General features: G+C 46.8%; 1 protein-coding gene across 1 annotated transcript in view; it reads right to left on the bottom strand.

Annotated features, from left to right (window-relative positions):
- Nucleotides 1–20418, bottom strand: part of LOC126080710 (mucin-2-like) — a 66101-nt gene extending 45683 nt beyond the window's left edge. The window contains exons 1-4 of the mRNA XM_049891889.1: nt 20380–20418; nt 19931–20128; nt 19003–19148; nt 18605–18757 (exon numbers count right to left, since the gene is read on the bottom strand). Of these exons, the coding sequence (XP_049747846.1) occupies nt 18605–18757; nt 19003–19148; nt 19931–20128; nt 20380–20418 (536 nt within the window). The remainder of the gene's footprint in view (nt 1–18604; nt 18758–19002; nt 19149–19930; nt 20129–20379) is intronic.
- Between the last annotated feature and the right edge of the window lie 521 nt (nt 20419–20939).

Genomic DNA, 20939 nt, shown 5'->3' with positions numbered 1-20939 from the left:
TGTCAGAGAAGGAAAACTCAAATATTTTCCTCTAAAACTAGTGATAGAAAAAGTGGTAAGACTGCACCCCGTCAAAGGCAGTAAACTTGTGAGACCCAGAAAAACAAGGCAGTCCTGTTGTGTTCTGGCTTTCACAGGGTTTCACTGTATATATATATCCGTGAAACCATCACCCCCAAAAGTGTTCTCATGCCCCTTTGTAATCCCTTCTCCCAGACCTCCACAAGCCCCTCCTCCCCACCCCCAGGGCAACTACAAATCTGCTTTCTGTCGTTGTAGATTACGTTAACTGCAATTTTGTATAAACGGAATTATTCTGTATGTATTCTTTTTTTTGCCTGCTTTCGCTATGAGTTGGAATCAACTCGATGGCATTAGGGTTTTTTTTTTTGTTTTGTTTCTTTCACTTAGCTTTTTGGGTGAAATTATTTTGAGATTCATCAAGGTTATGGTATGTGTCTTAGGTTAGGTTCTCTAGAAAAGCAAAAGCCCATTGCCACTGAGTTGATTCTGACTCATAGTGACCCTATAGGACAGAGTATAACTGCCCCCATAGGGTTTCCAAGGAGCACCTGGTGGATTAAAACTGCCCACCTTTTGGTTAGCAACCAAACTCTTAACCACTATGCCATCAGGGTTTCCAAGGGATAAATTTGGTTCTTCACCTGGTGGGGTGGCCCAAATCTGCATTCCTGAAGGGACGGGGCCATTAATAGTCATGTCGGAATTGAATTGCAGTAGTTTTCCACTGACTTTAGTCACAGGACATGGTAGTACTAAGAGACACCCTAAGGGATCTCCTGCATTCCAGGCATACCCTTCTTTACCTCCATTATGTAATATCAGTCTGATTTCCTCTCGGTAATCAGGATCAATCACACCAGCCAATATGGTAACTCCCTTCTTTGCCTGTTGATTCAGAGGCATAAGGAGCCCAAAGTGGCCAAGTGGCATTCTTAATGTCCAGTTCAGTGGAATCAGTGATGTGTCACCTGGTGGGAGCATTCCTCCCTTTGGAACTGAGACCTCTAGACCCACAGAGCATAAGATCATGGGGACAGAAAGTAAAAATTTTGCAGGTGAGTCAATAGGGGTAATAGTGTGTGGTGCCACTCCCATTTCTACCCATTTGATTCCTGGACCCAAGAATCCTGGCTATGGAAGATACAGCACCATATATTAGATGCTGTTTTAGAGCATATACAGCTTCCTGGAGAACATTGCCACAACCCTGAAGCTATTGTCACCTAGCTGGCACTGTAATTGTGTCTTTAGAAGGCCATTCCATCTTTCTATCAAGCCAGCTGCTTCAGGACGATGGGGAATATCGTAAGACCAGTCAATTCCATGAGCGTGGGCTGATTGCTGCACTTCATTTGCTGTGAAGTGAGTCCCTTGATTCAAGGTGATGCTGCGTGGGATACATGACGGTGGATAAGGCATTCTGTAAGTCCACGGGTGGTAGTTTTGGCAGAAGCATTGCCTGCAGGGAATGCAAATCCATATTCAGAATAAGTGTCTTTTCCAGTAAGGACAAAATGCTGCCCTTTCCACGATGGAAGTGGCCCAATGTAATCAAACTGCCACCAGGTTGCTGGCTGATCACCTTGAAGGATGGTGCCATATCAGGCACTCCACGTTGGTCTCCGCTGCTGGCAGATTGGGCACTCAGCAGTGGCTGTAGCCAAGTCAGCCTTGGTGAGTGGAAGTCCATGTTGCTGAGCCCATGCATAACCTCTATTCCTGTCACCATGGCCACATTGTTCATGAGCCCATAGAGCAGTGACGGGAGTGCTAGTGAAAGAGGATGACTGGTTTCCACAGAATGTGTCATCCTGTATACTTGATCATTAAAATCATCCTCTGCTAAGGTCACTCTTTGGTGAGCATTCACATGAGACGAATATCTTTGCTTCTTTGGCCCATTCAGGGAGGTTTATCCACATACCTCTTCCCTATACCTCCTTGTCTCCAATTTTCCTATCATATTCCTTCCAAGTCCCTGACCATCCAACCAAGCCATGGGCCACAGCCCACGAATCAGTACAGTATGGCACATCTAGTCATTTCTTCTTCCAAGCAAAGTGAACAACCAGGTGCACTGCTCAAAGATCTGCCCATTGGGAGGATTTCTCTTTACCACTGTCCTTCAGGGAGCCCCCAGAAAGGGGAAGTAGTGGTGCCGCTGTCCACTTTGGAGTGGTGCCTGCATATCATGCAGAACCATCCGTAAACCAGGCACGAGTTTTCTCTTCCTGTCCACCGATTGTAAGGAACTCCCCATAAGGCCATAGGTGCAGGCTGGGTGATGGGAGGTAATGTGACAGGAGTGGAGACCATGGGCATTTGGACCATTCCCTCATGCAACTTACTGTGCCTTCAGGTCTCAGGCCCAATCTCATATAGACCACTTTCATTTAATGATGGAGTGCTGCTGTGCACATCCAACTTTATGACCTGTGGGTCAGACAACGCTCAGTTCATGATGGGAAGCTCATGCCACATAGTGACTTGGTGGCCCATGGTTAAGACTTTAATCTCTACTAAGGCTCCGTAACAAGCCAAAAGAAGTTTCTCAAAAGGACAGTGGTTATCTGTAGAGCTTGGCGGTGCTTTGCTCCAAAATCCTAAGGGCCTGTGCAGTGATTCACCAATAGGAACCTGCCACAGACTCCACACAGCATTTCTATCTGCCACTGACACTTCAAGCACCATTGGATCAGCCAGATCATATGCCCAAGTGGCAGAGCTGCTTGCACAGCAGCCTGAACCTGTTGCAGAGCCTTTTCTTGTTCTGTGCCCCACTCCAAACCAGCAGCTTTTTGAGTCACTTGATAAATAGGCTGGATTAGCATACCACAATGCCTCCAAAATCCAAAGAAGCCCACTAGGCATTGTCCCTCATTTTTAGTTGTGGGAAGTGTTAGATAAAACAACTTATTCTTCACTTTAGAAGGAATATCTTGACATGCCCCACACCACTGGACACTAGAAATTTCACTGAGGTGGAAGGCGCCTGAATTTTTGTCTGATTAATTTCCCACCCTCTAGCATGCAAATGTTTTACCAATAAGTCCAGAGTCAATGACACTTCTTCCTTACTAGGTCCAATCAACATAATGTCATCAATGTAATGGACCAGTGTGACATCTTGTGAAAGGGAAAGGTGATCAAGGTCCCTGCAGACTAAATTATGACAAAGAGCTGGATTGTTGATGTAGCTCTGAGGTAGGACACTGAAGGTGTACTGTTGGTCTTGCCAGCTGATGGCAAACTGCTTCTGGTGGTCCTTCGAATCAGATATGGAGAAAAAGGCATTAGACTGATCAACAGCTACACACGAGGCACGAGGAGATGCATTGATTTGCTCAGGCCATGAAACTACATCTGGGGCAGCAGCTGCAATTAGAGTCACCACCTGGCTAAGTTGTCAATAATCCACTGTCATTCTCCAAGCTCCATCTGTTTTTTGCACAGGCCAAATAGATAAGTTGAATGGGGATGTGATAGGAATCACCACTCTTGCATCCCTCAAGTTCTTGATGGTGGCATTAATCTCTGCAATCCCTCCAGGAATGCAGTATTGCTTTTTGTTTACTATTTTCCTAGGTAGGGGCAGTTCCAGTGGTTTCCACATGGCTTTCACTACCATCAGAACCCTTACTCTGTTTGTCAGGGATCCAAGGTTGGGGTTCTGCCAGTTGCTGAGTATATCTATTCCAGTTATGCACTCCTGAACTGGGGAAATCACTACAGTATGGGTTCGGGGACCCACTGGACCTATTGTGAGATGGACATGAGCTGAGACTCCATTAATAACCTGACCTCTATATGCCCCCACTCTGACTGGTGGGCCACAGTGACATTTTGGGTCTCCTGGAATTAGTGTGAGTTCAAAGGCAGCATCCAGTAATGCCCGAAAAGTCTGATTATTTCACTCTCTTTTATAAAAGGCTATAGATCCTTTTGGGGAAGCCTGAGAGAAAGATTAACAGTATAAGTTTTTGACAGTGTAGCGAGGTCCTTTCTTGCTCAAGTCTGAGAATTGATTGAGGGGCCATGACTCTCTATTCTGGCAACTTGAGTTAGACTCCTGTTCACTTGACCCAGAATTCTTCCACTTGTACAGACAAAGTAAATGTTTAGTACATTTCCTATGTATTTCACTCCTAGGGACACCATGACTAAGCCAACAGCATAAGTCCATATGAGTCAGACTATTCTGTTTACTGCTTTGACTCAGCTGTGCATTATGTTAATCATGGCCACCTTGTCTTTGTCCATTGAGTGCCACCACTTGGCCCCTACCATGATGGGGCCCAATCATCCCCATTGTAGTTGTTGTTGTTGTTAGGTGCCGTGGAGTTGGTTCCTACTTATAGTGACCCCAGGTACAACAGAATGAAACACTGCCCACTCCTGCACCAACCTCACAATTGTTTCCATGCTTGAGCCCATTGTTGCAACCACTGTGTCAATCCATTTTGTTGAGGGCCTTCCTCTGTTTCTCTGACCCTCTACCTTATCAAGCACGATGTCTTTCTCCAGCGACTGATCTCTCCTGATAACACATCCAAAGGAAGTGAGACATAGTCTCGCCTTTCTTGCTTCCAAAGAGCATTGTGGTTGCACTTCTTCCAAAGCAGACTTGTTTGTTCTTTTGGCAGTCCCTGGTACATTCAATAATCTTCATCAACACCACAGTTCGAGGTGTCAGTTCTTCCTTGGTCTTCCTTATTCACCGTCCAGCTTTCACATGCGTATGAGGTGACTGAAAACACCACGGCCTTGTTCAGGCGCACCTTAGTCTTCAGGGTGACATCTTTGCTTTTCAACACTTTAAAGGAGTCTTTTGCAGCAGATTTGACCAACACAATGTGTCCTTTGTTTCTTGACCGCTGCTTCCATGGGTGTTGATTATGGATCCAAGTAAAATGAAATCCTTGAGAACTTTAGTCTTTTCTGTGTTTATCATGATGTTGCTTATTGGCCCAGTTGTGAGGATTTTTGTTTTCTTTATATTGAGGTGTAATCCATTCTGAGGTTGTAGTCTTTGATCTTCATTGTGTCAAATCTACTCTTGAGATGGTCTCTAAATTCAGGTGGGATATACTCGAGGTAGTATTTTGGCTCCCGTGAACTTGTTTTAATTTTCTTCAGCTTCAACTTGAACTTGCATATGAGCAATTGTTGATCTGTTCCACAGTCAGTCCCCAGCCTTGTTCTGATCGATGATAATGAGTTTTTCCATTGTTTCTTTCCACAGATGTAGTCGATTTGATTCCTGTGTATTCCATCCAGTGAGGTTCATATGTATAGTCACCATTTGTGTTGTTGAAAAGAGGTATTTTCAAGGAAGAAGTTGTTGGTCTTGCAAAATTCTGTCATGAGATCTCTGACATCATTTCTTTCGCCAAGGCTGTATTTTCCAACTACCAATCCTTCTCCTTTGTTTCCAACTTTCTCATTCCAATTACCACTAATTATCAATGCACTGTGATTGCATGTTCAGTCAGTTTCAGATGCTGATAAAAATCTTCAATTTCTTCATCTTTGGGCTTAGTGTTTGGTGCATGAATTTGAATAATAGTCATTTTAACTGGTCTTCCTTTTGGGCATATAGATATTATCCTATCACTGACAGAGCTGTACTTCAGGATGGATCTTGAAATGTTCTTTTTGTTGATGAATGCAACACCATTCCTATTCAAGTTATCATTCTCGGCACAGTAGACTACATGATTGTCCAAGTCAAAATGGCCAATACCAGTCCATTTCAGCTCACTAATGCCTGAGATATTGATGGTTATAAGTTCCATTTCATTTTTGACAAATTCCAATTTTCCTAGATTCATACTTCGTACATCCTGGATTCTGATTATTAATGGATATTTGCAGCTGTTTCTTTCCATTTTGAGTCGTGCCGTACCAGCAAATGAAGGTCTCGGATGTTTTACTCCATCCACGTCATTAAGGTTGACCCTACTTTGAGGAGGCAGCTCTTCCCCAGTCATCTTTTGAGTGCCTACCAATCTGGAGAGCTCATCTTCTGGCACTATACCAGACAATGTTCCGCTGCTATTCATAAGGTTTTCACTGGCTAATTCTTTTCAGAAGTAGACTACTGGGTCCTTTTTCCTCGTCTGTCTTAGTCTGGAAGCTCAGCTGAAACCTGTCCTCCATGGGTGACCCAGGTGGTATCTGAATACCAGTGGCATAGCTTCCAGCACCACAGCAACATGCAAGCCCCCACAGTACAACTGACAGACATGTGGGGGAATATATACATACAGGGATTTATATTAAGGAAACAGCTCACTTGGTTCTAGAGGCTGGAATGTGGGTCAGGCTGGAGGCTTCTCCTTATCCACGTAGCTGCAGGGGCTGGTGAACCCAAGATTGGCAAATCAGATAGCAGGGCTCTGGCTCACAGGCTGCAAAGACCAAAAAATCCCAAGATCGGCAGGCAAGACCGCAAGTAAGCTGCTAGGTCAAGTTCCAAGAAGCAGAGGTCAGACAGACAGGAGCCAGCTGTGGGACCCAGTGTAAGCAAAAGCCCATGAGCCTTGCCAGAATGGCCACTTATATTGGATGCATGCCACACCTCCATGGACACTCCCTTTCAACTGATTGGCTACTTGCAGCAGACCCCATCATGGAGGTGATCACATTATATTAAGTCTCATTTTGGAGGTGATCACATCTGCCAAACTACACCATAACTGCCAAACCACTGAGAATCATGGCCCAGCCAAGATGACACACAACCTTAACCATCACAAGTGCCATGTGTACTTTGTAGCATATAGGCATGGCATATCTTTTATCAGATGAATCTCTAAGAATTTCATATTTTTAATACTGTACATGGTATTTTTATTTTTGAATTTCAATTTCCAATGGCTCATTCCTAGTATGTAATACAATTGATTTTGACTCTTGATCTTGTACCCTCCAAATTTGCCAAACTCACTTATTAGTTTCAATAGCTTTTTGGTAGATTCCATCATATTTTCTAGAATGGGAATTCCAGAACACTTAATTGTGCTTATGAGGAAACTTTACATAGATCAAGAGGCAGTTGTTCGGACAGAACAAGGGGATACTGATTGGTTTAAAGTCAGGAAAGTTGTATGTCAGGGTTGTATCCTTTTACCATACCTATTCAATCTCTATGCTGAGCAAATAATCTGAGAAGCTGGACTATGTGAAGAAGAACGAGGCATCAGGATTGGATGAAGACTCATTAACAACATGCATTATGCAGATGATACAACCTTGCTGCAAAGGACCTCTTTAAAGTGGTGAAGAGCAAAGATGTCACCCTGAAGACTAAGGTGCGCCTGACCCAAGCCATGGTATTTTCAATCACATCATATGCATGTGAAAGCTGGACAATGAATAAGGAAGACTGAAGAAGAGTTGATGCTTTTGAATTGTGGTGTTGGCAAAGAATATTGAATATACCATGGACTGCCAGAAGAATGAACAAATCTGTCTTGGAAGAAGTACAACCAGAATACTCCTTAGAAGCAAGGATGGCGAGACTGCATCTCACATACTTTGGACACGTTGTCAGGAGGGATCAGTCCCTGGAGAAGGACATCATGCTTGGCAGAGTACAGCGTCAGTGGAAGAGAAGAAGACCCTCAGTGAGGTGGATTGACACAGTGGCTGCAACAATGAGCTCAAGCATAACAACGATTGTAAGGATGGTGCAGGACTGGGCAGTGTTTTGTTCTGTTGTGCATAGGGTCGCTATGAGCTGGAACTGACTTGATGGCACCTAACAACAACAACATCATATTTTCTACATAGATGATCATGTCATTCATGAAAAAAGGTAGTTTTCTTTTTTTCCTTTCCAATCCGAAGATTTTTTATTTCTTTTTTTGCCCATTGCTCTGGCTAGAACTTCAAGCATGTGGACATCTTTCAAGAATGGCCATCCTTGTCTTGTTCCTGGTCTTGGGAGAATATTCTGTTGTTACCATTTAATATAATGTGCCATTGAGTCAGTTCCAACTCATATTAACCCTATGTACAAAAAAAACAAACAAAAAAACTGCCCGGTTGTGTGCCATCCTCACAATCATTGCTATGTTGAGTCCATTGTTGCAGCCACTGTGTCCATCAACTTGAGAACCAACTTAGAAAATTTATCCTTAAAATTTTGTTTCTCTAGAACCACTGTCCTTACCAAATGTCTTAGGCTGGGTCCTCTAGAGAAGCAAAATGGCTCACGTGGTTGTAGAGGCTGGCAAGCCCCAAGTCTGTGGGTAGAGCATCAGGTTGGAGGCTTCTCCTGACTAGTGAATCTGCAGGGGCTGACTAATCCAGATTTGGGGGTAAGATGGAAGGCTGCTGGCTCACAGGCTGTGAAGGCTGATGAATCCCAAGATTGGGAGGCAAGATGGCATGCCACTGGCTCAAGCCCCAAGAACTGGTGGTCAGATGATGACAAGCCAGATGCAGAATCCAGAGCAAACAAAACCAGTGAACTTTGACAAAATGTCCATATATATTGGATACAGGCCATACTCACAAAGAAATTCTCCTTACAACTGAGTGGCTGATCACATTATGGAGGTGATCACATTCTATCACAAAAAGGAGGATAATTACATCATTAAATAACTGCCAAACCACTGAGAATTGTGGCGCAGCCAAGTAGACACACAATCTCTTTTTCACTGTGCTTTAAGTGAAAGTTTACAAATCAAGTCAGTCTCTCATACAAAAAATTATATAAACCTTGCTATATACTCCTAGTTGCTCTTCCCGTAGTGAGACGGCACAATCCTTACCTCCACTCTTTATTTTCATGTCCATTTGGCCACCTTCTGACCCCCTCTGCCCTCTCATCTCCCCTCCAGACGGGAGCTACCCACATAGTCTCATGTGACTACTTGATTCAAGAAGCTCACTTTTCACCAGTATCACTTTCTATCCCATAGTCCAGTCCAATCCCTGTCTGAAGAGTTGGCTTTGGGAATGGTTCCTGTCTTGGGCTAACAGAAGGTCTGGGGACCATGGCCTCCCGGGTTCTTCTAGTCTCAGTCAGACCATTAAGTTTGGTCTTTTTAATGAGAATTTGGGGTCTGCATCCCACTGTTCTCCAGCGCCCTCAGGGGTTCTCTGCTGTGTTCCCTGTCAGGGCAGTCATTGGTTGTAACCGGGCATTATTTAGTTCTTCTGGTCTCAGGCTGATGTCGTCTCTGGTTTATGTGGTCTTTTCTGTCTCTTGGGCTCATAATTACCTCATGTCTTTGGTGTTCTTCATTCTCCTTTGCTCCATGTGGGCTGAGACAAATCAATGCATCTCAGATGGTCGCTTGCTAGCGTTTAAGACCACAGACACCACTCTCCAAAGTGGCATGCAGAATGTTTCCTTTTTTTAAAATTTTTATTGTGCTTTAAGTGAAAGTTTACAAATAAAGTCAGTCTCTCACACAAAAACTTATATACACCTTGCTACACACACCCAATTTCTCTCCCCCTAATGAGACAGCCTGCTCCCTCCCTCCACTCTCTCTTTTCCTGTCCATTTCGCCAGCTTCTAAACCCCTCTACCCTCTCATCTCCCCTCCAGGCAGGAGATGCCAACATAGTCTCAAGTGTCCACCTGATCCAAGAAACTCACTCCTTACCAGCATCCCTCTCCAATCCATTCTCCTGTCCAATTCCTGTCTGAAGAGTTGGCTTTGGGCATGGTTCCTCTCCTGGGCCAACAGAAGGTCTGGGGGCCATGACCACCAGGGTCCTTCTAGTCTCAGTCAGACCATTAAGTATGGACTTTTTATGAGAATTTGGGGTCTGCATCCCACTGCTCTCCTGCTTCATCAGGGGTTCTCTGTCAGGGCAGTCATCAGTTGTAGCTGGCCACCATCTAGCTCTTACAGTCTCAGGATGATGTAGTCTCTGGTTTATGTGGTCCTTTCCGTCTCTTGGACTCGTAATTACCTTCTGTCCTTGGTGTTCTTCATTCTCCTTTGCTTCAGGTAGGTTGAGACCAATTGGTGCATCTTAGATGGCCACTTGCTAGCATTTAAGACCCCAGACACCTCTCTCCAAGGTGGGATGCAGAACGTTTTCTTAATAGATTCTATTATGTCAATTGACTTAGATGTCCCTGAAACTATGGTCCCCAAACCCCTGCCCCTGCTTCGCTGGCCTTCGAAGCATTCAGTTTATTCAGGAAACTTCTTTGCTTTTGGTTTAGTCCAGTTGTGCTGACCTCTCCTATATTGTGTGTTGTCTTTCCCTTCACCTAAAGTAGTTCTTATCTACTATCTAATTAGCGAATACCCCCTCCACCCTTCCCTTCCTGCTCTGTTTCAACTATTTTTTGAGTTCTTATAAAAGTGGCCTTTTACAATATTTGTCCTTTGCAATTGACTAATTTCACTCAGCATAATGCCTTCTAGGTTCCTCCAAGTTATGAAATGTTTCACAGATTCCTCACTGTTTTTTATCAATGCATAGTATTCCATTGTGTGAATATACCATAATTTATTTATCCATTCATCTGTTGATGGGCACCTTGGTTGCTTCCATCTCTTTGCTATTGTAAACTGTGCTGCAATAAACATGGGTGTGCATATATCTGTTTGTGTAGAGGCTCTTATTTCTCTAGGGTATATTCCAAGGAGTGGGATTGCTAGCTCGTATGGTAGTTCTATTTCTAGTTTCTTAAGGAAGTGCCAAATCGATTTCCAAAGTGGTTGTACCATTTTGTGTTCCCACCAGCAGTGTATAAGTGTTCCAGTCTCTCCACAACCTCTCCAACATTTGTTATTTTGTGTTTTTTGGATTAATGGCAGCCTTGTTGGAGTGAGCTGGAATCTCATTGTAGTTTTGCTTTGCATTTCTCTAATGGCTAATGATTGTGAGCATTTCCTCATGCATCTGTTAGCTACCTGTCTTCTTTAATGAAGTGCCTGTTCATATCCTTTGCCCATTTTTTAATTGGGTTACTTGTCTTTCTGTAGTTGAGTTTTTGCAGTATTATGTAGATTTTAGAGATCAGATGCTGATTGGAAATGTCATAGCTAAAAACTTCTTCCCGGTCTGTAGGTAATCTTTTTACTCTTTTGGTGAAATCTTTGGATGAGCACAGGTATTCAGTTTTTAGGATCTCCCAGTTATCTGGTTTCTATTCTGCATTGTTAGTAATGTTTTGTATGCTGTTTATGCTGTGTATTAGGGCTCCTAGCATTTTCCCTATTTTTTCTTCCATGATCTTTATCGTTTTAGATTTTATACTTAGGTCTTTAATCCATTTTGAGTTTGTTTTTGTGCATGGTGTGAGGTATGGGTCTTGTTTCATTTTTTTGCAGATGGATATCCACTTAAGCCAACACCATTTGTTAAAGAGACTGTCTTTTCCTCATTTAACTGACTTTGGGCCTTTGCCAAACATCAGCTGCTCATAGGTAGATGGATTTATGTCTGGATTCTCAATTCTGTCCCACTGGTCTATGTATCTGTTGCTGTACCAGTACCAGAATGTTTTGACTACAGTGGAGGTATAATAGGTTCTAAAATCTGGTAGAGTGGGGCCTCCCACTTTGCTCTTCTTTTTCAGTATTGCTTTACTTACCCGGGGCCACTTTCCCTTCCATATGGAGTTGGTAATTTGTTTCTCCATCTCATTAAAAAATGTTTTTGGAATTTGGATCAGAAATGCTTAGTATCTATAGACTGCTTTTTAGTAGAACAGACAGTTTTTACAATGTTAAGTCTTCCTATCCATGAGTAAGGTATATTTCTCCACTTATGTAAGTCTCTTTTGGTTTCTTGCAATAATGCCTTGCAATTTTCTTTGTTTAGGTTTTTTACAGCTCTGGTAAGATTTATTCCTAAGTATTTTGTCTTCTTGGAGGTTACTGTAAATGGTATTGATTTGCTGATTTCTTCTTCGATGTTCTTTTTGTTGGTATAGAGGAATCCAACTGATTTTTGTATGTTTATCTTGTATCCCCCCCAAGTGTCTGTCAGTTTGTCATACTGTGGAGGCTTGTGTGTTGCTGTGATGCTGGAAGCTATGCCACCAGTATTCAGATACCACCAGGGTCACCCATGGAGGACAGGTTTCAGCTAAGCTTCTGGACTGAGACAGAGTAGGAAGAAGGACCCGGCAGTCTACTTCTGAAAAGCATTAGCCAGTGAAAACCTTATGAATAGCAGCAGAACATTGTCTGATATAGTGCTGGAAGATGAGCTCCCCAGGTTGGAAGGCACTCAAAAGATGACTGGGGGAGAGCTGCCTCCTCAAAGTAGAGTCGACCTTAATGACGTGGATGGAGTAAAGCTTTTGGGACCTTCATTTGCTGATGTGGCATGACTCAAAATGAGAAGAAACAGCTGCAAACATCCATTAATAATCGGAACCTGGAATGTACGAAGTATGAATCTAGGAAAATTGGAAATCGTCAAAAATGAAATGCAACGCATAAACATTCATATCCTAGCCATTAGTGAGCTGAAATGGACTGGTATTGGCCATTTTGAATCAGACAATCATATAGTCTACTATGCTGGGAATGACAACTCGAAGAGGAATGGTTTTGCATTCATTGTCAAAAAGAACGTTTCAAGATCTATCCTGAAGTACAACACTGTCAGTGATAGGATAATATCCATACGCCTACAAGGAAGACCAGTTACATGACTATTATTCAAATTTACACACCAACAACTGGGCCAAAGATGAAGAAATAGAAGATTTTTATCAGCTGCTGCAGTCTGAAATTGATCGCAGTCTGAAATTGATCGAACATGCAATCGAGATGCATTGATAATTACTGGTGATTGGAATGCGAAAGTTGGAAACAGAGAAGAAGGATCAGTAGTTGGAAAATATGGCCTTGGTGATAGAAACAATGCCGGAGATCGAATGATAGAATTTTGCAAGACCTACGGCTTCTTCATTGCAAATACCTTCTTTCACCAACATAAACGGCGATTATACAAATTTTTATTTATACACATGGACCTCGCCAGATGGAACACACAGAAATCAAAATGACTACATCTGCGGAAAGAGATGATGGAAAAGCCCAATATCATCAGTCAGAACAAGGCCAGGGGCCGACTGTGGAACAGACCATCAATTGCTCATATGCAAGTTCAAGCTGAAACTGAAGAAAATCAGAGCTAGTCCACTAGAGCCAAAATATGACCTTGAGTATATCCCACCTGAATTGAGAGACCACATCAAGAATAGATTCGACGCATTGAACACTAGTGACTGCAGACCAGACGAGTTGTGGAATGACATCAAGGACATCATCCATGAAGAAAGCAAGACGTCACTGAAAAGACAGGGAAGAAAGAAAAGACCAAGATGGATGTCAGAGGAGACTCTGAAACTTGCGCTTGAGGTCGAGCAGCTAAAGCAAAAGGAAGAATTGATGAAGTAAAAGAACTGAACAGAAGGTTTCAAAGGGCGTCTCGAGAAGACAAAGTAAAGTATTATAATGACATGTACAAAGAGCTGGAGATGGAAAACCAAAAGGGAAGAACACGCTCAGCATTTCTCAAGCTGAAAGAACTGAAGAAAGAACTCAAGCCTTGAGTTGCAATAGTGAAGGATTCCATGGGGAAAATATTAAACGACGCAGGAAGCATCAAAAGAAGATGGAAGGAATACACAGAGTCATGATACCAAAAAGAATTAGTCAATGTTCACCCATTTCAAGAGGTGGCATGTGATCAGGAACCGATGGTACTGAAGGAAGAAGTCCAAGCTGCCCTGAAGGCATTGGTGAAAGACAAGGCTCTAGGAATTGATGGAATATCAATTGAGATGTTTCAACAAACAGATGCAGCACTGGAGGTGCTCACTCATCTATGCCAAGAAATATAGAAGACAGCTTCCTGGCCAACTGACTGGAAGAGATCCATATTTATGCCTATTCCCAAGAAAGGTGATCCAACCAAATGTGGAAATTATGGAACAATATCATTAATATCTCACATAAGCAAAATTTTGCTGAAGATTGTTCAAAAATGGCTGCAGCAGTATATCGATGGAGAACTGCCAGAAATTCAGGTTGGTTTCAGAAGAGGAGGTGGAACCAGGGATATCATTGCTGATGTCAGATGGATCCTGGTTGAAAGCAGAGAATACCAGAAGGATGTTCACCTGTGTTTTATTGACTATGCAAAGGCATTCGACTGTGTGGATCATAACAAACTATGGATAACACTGCGAAGAACGGAAATTCCAGAACACTTAATTGTGCTCATGAGGAACCTTTGCATAGATCAAGAGGCAGTTTTTCGAACAGAACAAGGGGATACTGATTGGTTTAAAGTCAGGAGAGGTGTGCGTCAGGGTTGTATTCTTTCACCAGACCTATTTAATCTGTATGCTGAGCAAATAATACAAGAAGCTGGAGTATATGAAGAACGGGGCATCAGTATTGGAGGAAGACTCATTAATAACCTGTGTTATGCAGATGACACAACCTTGCTTCTGAAAGTGAAGAGGACCTGAAGGACTTACTAATGAAGATCAAAGACCACAGCCTTCAGTACGGATTACACTTCAACATAAAGAAAACAAAAATTCTCACAACTGGACCAATGAGCAACATCATGATAAATGGAGAAAAGGCTGAAGTTGTCAACGATTTCATTTTACTTGGATCCACAATCAACAGCCATGGAAGCAGCAGTCAAGAAATCAAAAGATGTGTTGCAGTGGGCAAATCTGTTGCAAAGGACCTCTTCAAAGTGTTGAAGAGCAAAGATGTCACCTTGAAGACTAAGGTGCACCTGACCCAAGCCAGGGTATTTTCAATCACATCATATGCATGTGAAAGCTGGACAATGAATAAGGAAGACCGAAGAAGAGTTGACGCCTTTGAATTGTGGTGTTGGCGAAGAATATTGAATATACCATGGACTGCCAGAAGAACGAACAAATCTGTCTTGGAAGAAATACAGCCAGAATGCTGCTTAGAGGCAAGTATGACGAAACTGCGTTTTACATACTTTGGACATGTTGTCAGGAGGGATCAGTCCCTAGAGAAGGACATCATGCTTGGCAGAGTACAGGGTCAGCGGAAGAGAGGAAGACCCTCAGCAAGGTGGATTGACACAGTGGCTGCAACAATGAGCTCAAGCATAACAACGATTCTAAGGATGGCGCAGGACCGGGCAGTGTTTCGTTCTGTTGTGCATAGGATTGTTATGAGTTGGAACCAACCTGATGGCACCTAACAACAACAACAACAACAACAATCTTGTATCCTGATAGTCTGCTGAACTCTTCTATTAGTTTCAGTAGTTGTCTGGAGGATTCTTTAAGGTTTTCTGTGTATAAGATCATGTCATCTGCAAATAGAGATACTTTTACTTCTTCCTTACCAATCTGGATGCCCTTTATTTCTTTTTCTTGCCTAATTGCTCTGGTTAGGACCTCCAGCACAATGTTGAATAAGAGTAGTGATAAAGGGCATCCTTGTCTGGTTTCCGATCTCAAGGGGAATGCTTTCATACTCTCTCCATTTGGGGTGATGTTAGCTGTTGGCTTTGTTTAAATGCCCTTTATTATGTTGAGGAATTCTCCTTCTATTCCTATTTTGCTGAGAGTTTTTATCATGAATCGGTGTTGAACTTTGTCAAAGGGCTTTTCTGCATCAGTTGATAAAATCATGTGGTTCTTGTCTTTTGTTTTATTTATATGATGGATTACATTAATTGTCTTTCTAATGTTGAACCATCCCTGCATACCCAGTATGAATCCCACTTGGTCGTAGTGAATTTCCTGCTCTTTTTTGATTGTTGTTTGCTTGATATATTTTTTTTCCATGGTTTGAGTTTTACTTTTTTGTGTGTGTCTAAGTCTACGGTGTGTCTCTTGTAGGCAGCATATAGACAGATCGTTGACACACAATCTTCTGTCTTGCAAAACAGTGTTCCCAGCAGTGGACACACTCTTCTAGCTAGGCTTCGCTTCCTATGGCCTGCAGCCTCTGCTGCACTCAAGCATCCCCTCCCTTGGGACCACTCTGAGGGTAAGAGGCACCTCCTTCCTCACCCCAGTCTTGGTGTCATCAGGAGGAATGCCACGCCCTCCTAGGCCTGGGCCTTGCCGGCTGAGTTGGCCCTCAGCCCTCTGCCCCATGGCCTAATGGGGCACTCACAACCTGCAGGGCCTGGGTGAGTGTGTTGTGATGGATGGCTTTTATATGGCCTTTCTCACCATGGTCTTGTTACTCCCACCCAAGTGATTAGGTGAGATGTTACAAATAAGGTAATTGTGGCCCACCAAGAGGGTTGGATAGCTTCCTAATAATTCAAATAGAGTTTACCGCACTTCTGTGGGGCTGGGAGCATGCAAATAAAGTCTATGAAATCCTAAGGAAGGGATTGGTCAATTTTGCCATCTGCTAGGCTTAAAATCAGCCATCCCAGAAGTGGCAAGAAAGGATCTCACCACCACCAAGAAAGAAGAGCCCAGAGCAGGGTGTGTCCTTTGGACCCAAGAAGCTCCTGGAACCAGGAGATCCCGAGAGAGCTGTAACACGGAAGGTAGTGAGACGCGGTGGCAGAGAAATGGCAGTGGGAGAGGCAGGAGATGGCACGGTGGGCCAGGAGGCCATGGAGTGAGGAAGCTGAGTGCCTTCAGGCAGGAGGCTTGTTGGTGTGGTAGGGTGCCTCCGGGCACTTGGTGGAGCTAGGTTTGCTGATCCACTGAGCTAGAGCTGAGTGCCTTCCGGCTGAGGCTTACTGGCTGAGTGGGGTGGTTTGTAACACCTGCCTGAGCAGGGCAGAGGCTGAGGACCAGACAGAGGCACGCCATTTTTACAGTGAGTTTTTTTTTTCCCTGTAATAACAATAAAATAGGAATGGCAGGCACTACGGTTAGCACTCATTGACAGGTGCGTCTGAGGCTGGCTATGCCTACAAGACTCACCTGGGCCCCGAGCCAGGCAGGGCTGGCCCCCAGCATCTGCCCCGAGAGCCCCGGCCCTACCCCAGTGCCTCCTGCCCTGCACAGGATTGACAGGGGCAGCAAGGTTCTGCTTCAACTGCTCCCGGTGAGGTTTTTGTTGACTCTTCTGCTTGGCCAGCATCCTAATCTGCTGGTGAAAAGGCTGTGTCCGCTTCCTCAAAGCTTACGCATGTGGCCCAGGGTGGATGTCCGGTCCCTGCTCCTGTAGCACTGTGTCACCAACCCTGGCCCTGTGTCCAGTTCCTCAGGTATCCTAGCTTTGGAGCTGTAAAAACAGTGTGGGGGTGGTGTCTGAGCTCCTTTCTTTTCGCAAGAGGGAAGGAGAATCAAGATCAACAGTCCAAGGCTGATTCCTATGAGGCGGGGTCAGATGTGCCTCCTCTCTCTGCCATCTTTACCAGTTCTGACACCAACCGTCCCTCCCATGATGCTCTCTACTTCTCTGCTGGGTTCGATAATTCATTCCAGTGGCCACACAGAACTCACAGACAGTGTTCATGATCATGGGTTTATTAGGGAAGTCACAGATTACAATTCAGGCTCAGGAACACTCAAGGGTACAGCTATTTCACCAGGACAGCGTCTTCCCGGGGTGCCTGCAGTTATATCTCTCCTGGCCCTCAGTCTCTGCCCAAAGGCACTCAGCTTTCTTGCTCTGTGGGCTGGGAAGGCCACTGGGCCATCTCCTGCAGGTGTCTCCTGCTGGGTCTCTCCTGCTACCGCTTCTCAGTGTCTTCAGGGCTACAGCTCTCTCTCTCTGTCTCTCTCGGTCTCCTGCTTCCAGGAGTTTCTCAGAGAAGGGACTCCAGGTCCTAAAGACATGCGGGCTCCCTGGCTGTTCTTCCTTAGTGGTGGTGGGGTCTTCTCTTTCCCACCTCTGGGATGGCTCATTTGGGATGGCAAAACTGACCAATCCTCTTGGTGGACCACAATTATCATATCTACACAGTCCTGCCCGATCACGAGAGTGGGAGTTACAAGACCATGGCTAAAAAGGTCACACAAAAGTAATTTATCGCACCGGAGGGGCCCTGGGGCCTCTCAGTCTGCAGGAAACCAAGCACATAGGAGGTGCTCCCGGCAGAGTCCGGGAGGTCTGTGGATGCTGTGTCCAGGGGGTGACAGGCTCCCTTTCTCCAGCAGGAGGCCTGGTGGGGTATCCAGCGGTCGGCAATGTAGCCGGGCTCCAATGCCCACTTCCCAAGTGTCCTGGGACCCTTGTCCAGCCCCTGTGGGGCTTGTGTGTCCCTGTGTAACATGTGCCCTGCCCCAGGGACCAGCCACCTCAGCCCACCCCTCTGCTGACTTCCCTGCAGGGTGCCCCAGGCCCCAGATAGGACCTGGGAGCCTGGTAGAGGAAAGGCTTTGAGATGGCAGCTGGTTGAGGCCTCAGAGCCCTGACTGCACCCTCTGCAGCAGGCAGAGCCCCAGCGGGCCTGGGTGGGACTGTCCCCTCCCCTCCTAGGAAAGAAGGAATGAAGGAGTGCCACCTTGCCTCTGGCCACTTCCCTTTGAAGGATTTCCTCCAGCGCCCCTCTGGCGGGCAGATCTTGTGGGCACAAAGTCAGAGGCAGCAGTCCCTCCGAGGGGCAGGGGCCGGGCAGGGAGGATCCAGGGCCGGGACTGAGCTCCCACCCCTCAGAGATTCTCCGAGCAGAAGAGACCCGAGGCGGCGGGGAGTGGGTAACCGCGCTAAGGCGCTGTGCGCTTCCTCGCTCGCTGTGCCGAGGGCCCTGCGTGCGTTTACTGCAGTGGAGACTGCTAAGATCCCCATGCAGAGACAGGAAACTGAGGCACAGGGAGGCGGAGTGACGTGCCCAAGGTCCTGGAGGAGAGGATGCAGTGCTGTTGCGCGCATCAGGGCCCCTGTGTGCTGTGGGGTGGCCCCATGCCGCCCTGCAGCCGGGCTCCCAGACCGCTTGGCCCAGCCCATAGGCTGGTGTGGAAATACACTGGCGGGGGGCGGGGGGCGGGGGGCGGGGGAGACGGGACATGCTCCAGCAGCTGCGGCTCCAGGGATTGCGAGTTTGCACGTCCGCCCTGACGAGGCGGAGATGCAGGACACCGCCAAATGGTAGGAGGAGACACATGGAGGGGGAGGTGTCGTGAAATGAAGTGCGCGCTCAGGGGGGCGGGGCTCCCCCACCGCAGGGGCCGATCTCACTGTGGGCAAGTGGGCCTAGGGCAGGAGGTCACAGTCGCTCATTCATACCCACACTCTTCCGTACAAGTGCCTACGCACACACACACTCATGCACACGCCCATTCATGGGGGGGTCAGACATAAGCATACATGCTCACACACTTGAGTGTTCTCACACACATGCACGGACTCACACATACACTTAAGTGTGCGGGCTCACACATGCTCACAGTCACGTGTGCAGGCTCACACACGTGGGTTCACACATGCTCGCACTCATACATGTGTCCAGGCTTATACACTCACGCGTGGGCTCACATAAGCTCACATTCACACACGTGTGGGCTCACACACACTCATACGGGCTCACATACAGGCCCACACCACAACTCACAAACACACTACCGCGCACCGCACAGGTTCGCACCCTGGTGCGCGCACGCACGTCGTCTTAAGATACAACCCGATGCACCAGCGTGCCCGGCCCTTCAGCGCGCAGCTCTGGGATTCTCACACCTACACAGCCCCACCACCAGCACCCAGCTCGGACGCAGGACTTTCTGCGCCCCACCCCCACTTTTGACTTCTATCATGTAAATTTGTTTTGCCTGTTCTGCAACATTCCCTAAAGGGAACCAGGGGTGCACTCTGCCCAGCTTCCCGCGCTCCCCATAAGGCCTGAGATCGCTCAGCACCTGCACACGTAGAGGCGCGCGCGTCCGCGGACACGCCCATCACCCTCTCTGACCCTGACCCCGGATCCAACGATGGGATGGTAGCGGGGGAGAAGCCTCGGGCGTCACGGCCCAGGGCCCCACCTGCCGGTGGGTGTCGGCATCCTGGTGAGTCACCCCGCTGGAAGCTTCCAGGGGCCGGTCAACAGGTGGCCTGTGGCCTGGCTGAGGCCGGCTCCGGCTAGCGCAGGGCAGCCCGTGGCTGCAGACCCGCCTAGGGGTCCACGCGCCGCGGGTGGGTTGGGCACTCACTCCAGGACGTCGCGGCTGGAGGAGCCCCACCTCCCGGAGGAAACACAGGGCGCAGACGGTGAGGGACACGTGTGGGCAGGGTGAAGGGGCGCCTGGCCCTAGTCCATCACTGGCCCACTTCTGTCTGCCCTGGAGAAGCTGGACAGGCCGGTCTCCCTTGCCCTCTGCCCTCGGCAGAACTTTGGTGGGGCTCCAGGAAGGAAGGGGCGCTCGGTCCCATTGAGCCCTCTTTTTTTTTTTTAATTAACTTGCAAAAGAGACATCTCCCTGAACCCCCAAACACCGGAGGCCGGGAGTAGGAAGTTGGGGCCTCCGAGCATCTTGTTCCACGTCAGCGGTACCTCCCGGCTGCAAGGCCGCGGCCAGGACGGGACAGCTGCCTGAAGGTCAGGCGCAAGGCCCCATGGTTGCCCCGCCGGCCCCCAGCCCCCAGGCCGTTGGGGACCCTGCTTCCCCAGCATCTGTCCAGGAAACCAGGGGGCATCCTGACCCCTCGCCCGCCCCAACCCTAGCACGATCCCCAAGTCCCATCGTTCCTCTCCACCTCACTAAAGGCTCCTTCTGCGTGGTTCCTCCTTCCGGACTGTCTCCACCCTCCGCCATCTGATTATCCCCCCGGGGTAACGTCCAGGCTGCTAACCGTGCCCTTGGGGCCCGCATCAGCTAGCCCCCAGACCCACCCTCCTGCCCCCCCTCCCATGAGAGAGGGCACTGTTGGCGGGGCCGCCGTGTGTTGCCAACCGCACACGCCCCGTCTGCCCCCGAGATTTCCGCACCCGTGGCACCAGGAAAATATGCAGATTCCCAGGCTCCGCGTTCGGGGTCGGGGCTGGGGCCGGAC

This window comes from Elephas maximus, chromosome 7 (genome assembly GCF_024166365.1).
Source record: "Elephas maximus indicus isolate mEleMax1 chromosome 7, mEleMax1 primary haplotype, whole genome shotgun sequence".
In the NCBI taxonomy this organism is placed as follows: domain Eukaryota; kingdom Metazoa; phylum Chordata; class Mammalia; order Proboscidea; family Elephantidae; genus Elephas; species Elephas maximus.
Note: the sequence above shows the minus strand (reverse complement) of the source record. Positions and strands in the feature narration are given on the sequence as shown.